Source organism: Trichosurus vulpecula, chromosome 3 (assembly GCF_011100635.1).
Source record: "Trichosurus vulpecula isolate mTriVul1 chromosome 3, mTriVul1.pri, whole genome shotgun sequence".
NCBI lineage: Eukaryota > Metazoa > Chordata > Mammalia > Diprotodontia > Phalangeridae > Trichosurus > Trichosurus vulpecula.
Window position 1 is genome coordinate 235,633,884 of NC_050575.1, and position 8,117 is coordinate 235,642,000.

The window sequence follows — 8,117 nt, forward strand, 5'->3', positions numbered from 1 at the left end:
TGGTTTCTATTTGCTCACTTGCATATAGTGCTATTTTTTTCCAGTAGCTTGACAACTCTCCTAGGACAGACAGTATTTTTGAATATTGTATTTATATCTCCAGCAAATACAACAGTACCCAGCACACAGTAGGAGCTGAATTAATGTTCACTAAATGGACTTCCATTTGACTATAAATTCCTTGAGGACAAAGATTGTGTTATGTTTCACTCTATCCTCCCCCTGAACAGTGTCTAGTGCTGAGTACTGAGCCTTCCTTTTTGCAAGCCTTAGCAGGAGTGAGCTCAATAAATGTGCGTTGATTGATTTGTAGATTTGCGTCCATATGGTTGATCATATTGACCATTTGCAGGCTGATTGCCAAATAGTCAATCCTGTCTAATTGTTAAGACGACCAAAATAACTGAATTGCAAACAGTCGTTCCAGTCATTTGGTTGTCTTAATTGGCAATCGTCAACAACTGTCAACTGACAACCATGATGACAATAGAAGGCCAAACCAGCCATCATTTTAGTCAATTTGGTATACCGTATGGCCTAACTACCTAATGATCAGAAAAGCGAGGCTGTATCATCTCTGATCACAGACGGGTGCTTATCTAATATTATAACTTTATCCCAGAGGTAACTTCATTTCCACAAATGGAATTACTTAGCATGCCCTGCCATGGTACTTATTTGGGATGCAGCATGATATTATAGAAAGAATGTAGGCTTTGGAGTCAGGAAGTCCTGATTTCAAATCCTACCTCTGAAACATACTGCTCAAGCTAATTAACCTCTAAGTGCTGCCAAGGCACTAGGATGCATGCAAGTTTCTAGTCTGCATTAGCAGAAAAAGTTCATATGCTGCTCTACAGCTATACTGTAGGACCAAAGGTCTAGGTGAAAAAAAAGAGCAGTTATTGCATGCAACCCTGTCCAAACCTAATTATCATTCTCTTGCTCCTTCCTCAACCAGACACAGCCACTAATTATTTTTTCATTAATAATAAAAAGAATAAGAATAATCCTCCACCTCAGATGCTTTCCACCGTCCCATCATGGAATAGAAATGGTCACAGACTCTTAAAGGTTTTGCCAGTAGAGCACTAGGTATTCCAAGTCCTACCATGATAGGAAGCCTTAAGCATGGGCCCAGCTGTCTTTCATTCAAGCATTCATTACCACACCCTCCCCCTATCTAAGTGAGAAGGACACTATGCATCTGATGAATATTTCAGGCACAACAGCTAAGTTTAACTACCAAGTAATAGAGGGATTATGCTTCTCTGCGTGCACAGAGCCTGGCCCAGATGTGTTTCCTTGCCCAGAGGGAAAAATGAAGGGCCAACAGGAATGTTCAGCCCAGGGTGTGCCAGAACACATGGACACATATGGCCTATATTCTGTATATGCCCATGGTTGTTATCTGCACAAATGGAGGAAGTACCCATACTAACTCCAAAGAAGCAATCCTAGGCTAATAGGATCATCATAACATTTTCATCTACTTTATCTCATTTGATTTTCAGAGCAGCCCTGTGACTGAGATGGGCAGAGAGATGCTTCTTATCCCCATTTCACAGATAAGGAAATTGTCAGAGTCCAATAAGAACTGTATGGCTCTTAAGTGGTAGGGAGAGAGCTGAGCTGACATAATCAGATACAGAGCCACAGGCTGGATCTGTATACAGCTTTATTGTCATTCATTTTCTCTGCATGTGGGGACTCTCTACTCAATCATGGCTATACCCCAAACCCAGGAAATACACATAATACTTTTATAATAGGCCCTAATTCCCATGGGGTGATCAGCTGGCTATGCACATGAACACAGAAACAAAAGGGGAATGCAGAACAGCGCAGTGTCACAACACCACTTCCAAAAATGCCCCATGGACAAAATAATAATAACAAAATTCATTTGGAAAAACAAGAGGTCTAGAGTATCTAGGATATTAATGAAAAGACATGCTAGGGATGGTGGTTTAGCCACACCAGATATTAAACTGTACTACACAGCAGCAGTCATCAAAACTGCCTGGTACTGGTTAAGAAACAGGGGTGTGGATCAGTGGTATAGGATAGGTACACAAGTAGGTGAAATCAACAAGTTTAGCAATCTACTCTTTGATAAACCCAAAGAAGCCAGTTTCTGGGCTAATAATTCACTATTTCACAAAAACTGTTGGGAAAATTGGAAAATGGTAGGGCAAAAACTGGGCATAGACCAATATCTTACACCATATACCAAAATAAAGTCAAAATGGGTTCATGATTTAGGAGTAAAAGTTGATACTCTAAGTAATTTGGGAAAGCAAGGAATAGTTTACTTATCAGATTTGTGGAAAAGTAAAGAATTCATGACCCAACAAGAGATAGAGAGCATTACAAAATGCAAAATGGATAATTTTGATTATGTCAAATTGAAATGTTTTTGTACAAAAAAAGCCAATGCAACAAGAATTAGGAGGGAAGCAGAAAATTGGGAGAAAATCTTTGCAACTAGTATCTCTGATAAAGGCCTCATTTCTAAAATATACAGGGAGCTAAGCCAAATATATAGGAATACAAGCCATTCCCCAATTGAGAAATGGTCAAAGGATATGAACAGGCAGTTTTCAGAGGAAGAAATTAAAGCTATCTACAGGCATATGGAAAAATGCTCTGGATCGCTGCTGATTAGAGAAATGCAAATCAAAACAACTCTTAGATACCACATCTCTCCTGTCAGATTGGCTAAAATAACAAATCAGGAGAATGATAAATGCTGGAAAGGATGTGGGGAAATTGGAACATTGTTGCATTGCTGGTGGAGTTGCGAGCTGATCCAGCCATTTTGGAGGGCGGTGTGGAACTATGCCCAAAGGGCTATAGAAATGTTCATACCCTTTGACCCAGTAATACCACTTCTAGGGTTGTATCCCAAAGAAATCACGCAAGCGGGAAAAGGACCCATATGTACAAGAATATTTATAGCAGCTCTCTTTGTGGTAGCCAAGAATTGGAAAGCAAAGGGATGCCCATCAATTGGGGAATGGCTGAACAAGCTGTGGTATATGAAGGTGATGGAATACTATTGTGCCATAAGAAATGGGGATGATGCAGACTTCATAACAACCTGGAAAAACCTACACGACATAATGCTGAGTGAGCGGAGCAGAGCCAGGAGAACGTTGTGCACAGCCACAGATATGTGGATTCCGTGAGGACCAACCCTGACATACTGCGCTTCTCTCAGCAACCCAAAGGGGCAAGGACAAATCCAGGGGACTCACGATGGAGAATGCTATCTTCATTCAGAGAAAGAACTGCGAAGTTTGAATACAGACTGAGGCACACTACATGCTCGCCTTTTCTGCTTCTCTTTTGTTTTTGGTTTTGGGTTTTTTTTTTTTTTTTGTTGGTTTTTTTTTTGGTTCTGTTTCTTCTTTCTTATGATTCATTCCATTGGTCAAAATTCTTCTCCACGACTTGAATAGAGCATAAATTAATTCAATGCGAAGTTATACATGACAGTTATATGAGACTTCATGCCGTCTTGGGGAGGGAGGGGGGAGGGAGGGGAGAAAAACTGGAACTCAAAACTATGTAGAACCGTGTGTGGTAAACTAAAAATAAATAAAGGAAGAAAAAAAAAAAAATGCCCCATGGCCTCTGTTCCTAGATTCTCTACCTGCCTAGCACCCTTATTTAATACTAACTATTCAATTATATCAGAGCCCTGTTCATTCTGTCCTCTCCCTTTGAATGCTTTCGTTACTACAATGAAAGGTAGAAGTCCTGATTCAAACCAACTTACACACTTTCTCACCTCAGTTGTTACCCATACACCCAAAGCAGTGAAATCAACTAGATTTTCTCCATTTCAGTCCCAGCTATACCATCCTTCCTCCTTGCTCTGTTCTTTTTCCTCCTCACAATACTTTCAGAAACCGATTTAGGGAGATTAAATGAATTGGCCAAGGATATACAGCAGTGACTCAAAATCAGATCTCATGTCACCAAAGTCAACATATGCCAGTATTCTCCTTCTCCTCTTCCTTCTCCTTCTTCTTCTCCTTTGTCTCCTTCTCCTTCTTCCCCACACCTATCAACCCTTAGGAGGGATTGTGGCTTTGGCAAGAACTAAGTATAAACTACCTTTATTTGGATCAACTGCCTGATGCAACCCATAGAAGAAGGATAATCTAAGGGTGGAACCATCGAGAACTTTTGCCAAATTTAGCTTGGAAATCTGAAATTTAGCTAACATGCCACTGATTGGCATTAAAAAAATAGATTGGGGAAACCTTTCCCATTTAAACATTAAAGAAAAGAGAAGACATAGAAAGGCATCCATGGCATGGAATAGTAGAAAGAATTATGGATTGATTCGAGATGTAGACTTTTGTTTCTAGCTCTGCCATTAAGTAACTATTTAACCATGGGGCAAATCAGTTTTCATCTTTGACATTTTTTTTTGATCTTTGAAAAATTAAGAAATTGAACTAAATATTTTAAGGTCCCTTTCAGCTCTGACATTGTATACTCTGTGACCAGTGTCTTATCTTTGTTTTTATTTTTTACATATAGAAAAAACTATATATTCTGCCCAAATTCCCTTTTCCCTGAGGTCTATGAGATGCCCTATTTTAAATCCATCTGTTCAGTTGGCATACCCAACTCTCTTTAACAAAATAAGTTTCCCAAGAAATTATTTATTCTTGGATGAGTAAAATGGAGACTTCTCATTTTTTGAGGTTTCCCCATACTCCACAGTTGATTCTTTTCAATTTTTTTTATTTATTATATTTTATAGATGGGAAAGGGTGTGAGAAAATGAATTGACTTCTAAAGTGTTGAGAGAGAGAGAGAGAGACAGAGAGAGACAGAAAGACCGAGAGAGAGATCGTAAGGTGGATTTTAGTGCAAGTAAGGTAGATTTTGGTGTGTGTGTGAGGTGGATTTTTGTTATTATTTGTTATAACTTAGTCCCCAGGATCCATATCCATAACAATCTCTTGTTCCCAGGTGTTACATATGAATTCTCACAATCATTGTTCAAAACATCACCACACTTGCACATTATATAATGATAAATAATATCAACATTTGTGCTTAAATTGTAAATATCCACTGCAACTGAGCGATGAGATACAGGGATGAGGTAACATAAAATTGGAGCCTATTGCTGGCAATATACCTTCTTTGTCTGATGCCCTATAAAGCAGGTGGGCACTGGTCAGTGACAGGGGAACCCTTAGGGTGGAATGCACAAACTGGAATGCTGCGTATACCTTGATCAGCCTCATCAAGGCTTGGGGGGTAAATCAGTGTCTGCTTCAACCAGCCTCCATTGAGGCTTTAGGGGATATAGGGGAGTGCACAAGTTGTGCCTGTCTCAATTAGACTCATCACCCTTGCAAGAAGGGTGATTAGGGAATGCTATAGGAGTTGGTGCTCCCATTAACAGCAAGCAACCCTTGTCAGAAGACTAGGCTAGAATAAAGTGAGTTTATTAACCCCTTCAAAGCTATCTTCCTGTCTGACCAGATCAGAAGTGAACCTGTGCTGGCAGCCATCCTGTGTGTTAGTTTTATCTGTCTTACATATGTGTGTAGGGTGTATATACATATACATATATATACACATATTTATTTAGTTATAAAACAATATATGCATTTAGTTATTATATCAAGCAACAAAACCATGCTTCTTATCCATCCAAGTATTCTAATCAAAGCAAACATATACATGTTATGCAGGGCCTTAAAGTTCAGGCAGACTTTTTGGACTCCAGAAAAATAGAATTCCAAGGATAAGAAAAATGGGACTAGAGCTAGAAGCAGTCACTTACCCAGAACTCTCAGGTGTTGGGATGGATCATGAAAATAAACCTCAATAGGATTCTGTAAAAATGGCAGGATAAGGCAGGAAATTACCCGACTGTCCTAAATTCCCCACAAACAATATAAAATAATTCATCAAAGTGAACTTTGAGTGGTAGAAATAATTTAAAGTTGGGGTAAAGCAGTTGTTCAATTTGGATGACTAAGAAAAACCCTACCTACTGAGGTGGTGGTTTGAACTGATTGAAGTACAACTACCTCCAGAAAGAAACTGCCAAATCAGGAAACAACAAGCCTTTGGAGCAGTTGAATCAATAAACAACAAGCCCTGGGTGCAGCTGTGTAGGCTGCAGCCTCAGTTTCAGGAATTTTCACCTCTTGAACAGTGTGAGTGCTTAGACAACTGATCAGGGGAAGATTGCAGGGCTTTCTGCTGCTGCTGGATGCTGGACCCAGTTGAGCTGACCTGACACAGTCCAGAGCTGTGGCTGTGAATGAGGAGCAATAAGCACATGTCAAGTGAGTAAGGTCACAAAGTAGGGACCCTCTTTTCTGTGGGAACTTGTGGAGTCTTTGATTTTGGTTTCAGAGTAGAGAGGTAAACTGAAGCTTGGAAATAGGGAACAACAGAGCCAACAGACAAGAAATATGCATAATAATAAAAAAACAATAATAATGATGCTTCGAAATAGAAAGAACCAAACCATATATAGCTATTATGGTGATAGAAAAGATCTGGGTACAAACTCAGAAGAAGATAGTAAAGTTAAACAGCTACTTCTGTCTCAAAGAATAAAGCAAAATGGCCACAAACCCAAATAGTTTTTGGAAGAGGTTAAAAGGACTTTAAAAATCAAATAAGAGGCGGTGGCGGCGGCTCCGGCAGCGGCGGATTCGGCGGCTCTGGCTCGGCGCGCGGTTGTTGCTTCTCCTCACCAAATCTCGACCAAGCTAGGTCCGCTTCGGTGTTGGCACCATGAACATTCGCAACGCACAGCCAGAAGACCTGATGAATATGCAGCATTGTAACCTGCTGTGCCTTCCAGAAAACTATCAGATGAAATACTATTTCTATCATGGACTATCTTGGCCTCAGCTTTCTTACATTGCTGAAGATGAGAATGGCAAGATCGTGGGCTATGTCCTGGCCAAGATGGAGGAAGATCCAGATGATGTCCCCCATGGACATATCACATCCTTGGCCATAAAATGTTCCCACCGCTGGCTAGGCCTAGCACAGAAGCTTATGGACCAGGCCTCAAGGGCCATGATCGAAAACTTCAATGCAAAATATGTCTCCCTGCATGTCAGAAAGAGTAACCGGGCAGCTCTGCATCTGTATTCCAACACACTTAACTTTCAGATTAGTGAGGTGGAACCCAAATACTATGCAGACGGGGAGGACGCCTATGCTATGAAGCAGGATCTGACTCAGATGGCAGAAGAGCTGAGGAAGCAGCTGGAGGTGAAGGAGAAAGGCAAACATCTGGTGCTGGCCTCCCTGGAGAACAAGATGGACCCCAAAGCCAACCATGTGGGGGACTGCTGCCGTGAGGAGAAGGGCCTAGGCCCCACAGCCGAGGACAGCAGCTGCGGCGACAGCAAAGATCTGAGTGAGGTCAGCAAGACCACAGAGAGCACCGACATCAAGGACAGCTCCGAGGCCTCTGACTCAGCCTCCTAGAGTCCCTGGGCTGGGATGCCGCCACTCATAAGCCACCCCCATCTCTGTGTCTCTCCTCCCCTTATCCCCTATCAGTTCTTCCAATTAGACCATTCGGGCCCCTGGGTGGCTGTGAAATTCAAAAAAAAAAAAATCAAATAAGAGAGGTTGAGGAAAAATTGGGAAAAAATAAGAATAATGCGAGAAAATCAAGAAGTTTATGGAAAGAAAGTCAACCAATTGGAAAATGAGATGCAAAAACTTACAGAAGAAAATAACTCCTTAAAATTTAGAATTCAGCAAGGGGAAGCTAATGACCTCATAAAACACCAAGAAATAAAAAAAAATCAAATGAATAAAAAAGAGAAGAGAATGTGAATTTAATTTCATTAAAAAAACTCATCTCAAGAACAGATTGAGGAGAGACATATAAGAATTGTTGAACTACCTGAAGGATATGATCAAGAAAAGTCTAGATATTGTACTTTAAGAGATTATTAAGAAAAATTGCCCTAAAGTTTAGAACTAGAAAATAAAATAGAAATTGAAAAAAATTTACCAATTATCACCTGAAAGAAATGCCAACAGGAAAATTCACAGGAACAAAATAGCTAAGTTTTGAAGCCCCAGGTCAAGGAGAA

The 8,117-nt window shown here is 40.4% G+C and overlaps 1 protein-coding gene across 1 annotated transcript; it reads left to right on the forward strand.

Annotated features, from left to right (window-relative positions):
* The first annotated feature begins 6,724 nt into the window (after nt 1-6,724).
* LOC118843832 (N-alpha-acetyltransferase 10-like) lies at nt 6,725-7,578 on the forward strand. Its single transcript, XM_036751615.1, has one exon. The coding sequence runs from the start codon at nt 6,790-6,792 to the stop codon at nt 7,495-7,497; it is 708 nt and encodes a 235-aa protein (XP_036607510.1). The 5' UTR covers nt 6,725-6,789; the 3' UTR covers nt 7,498-7,578.
* The last annotated feature ends 539 nt before the right edge of the window (nt 7,579-8,117 follow it).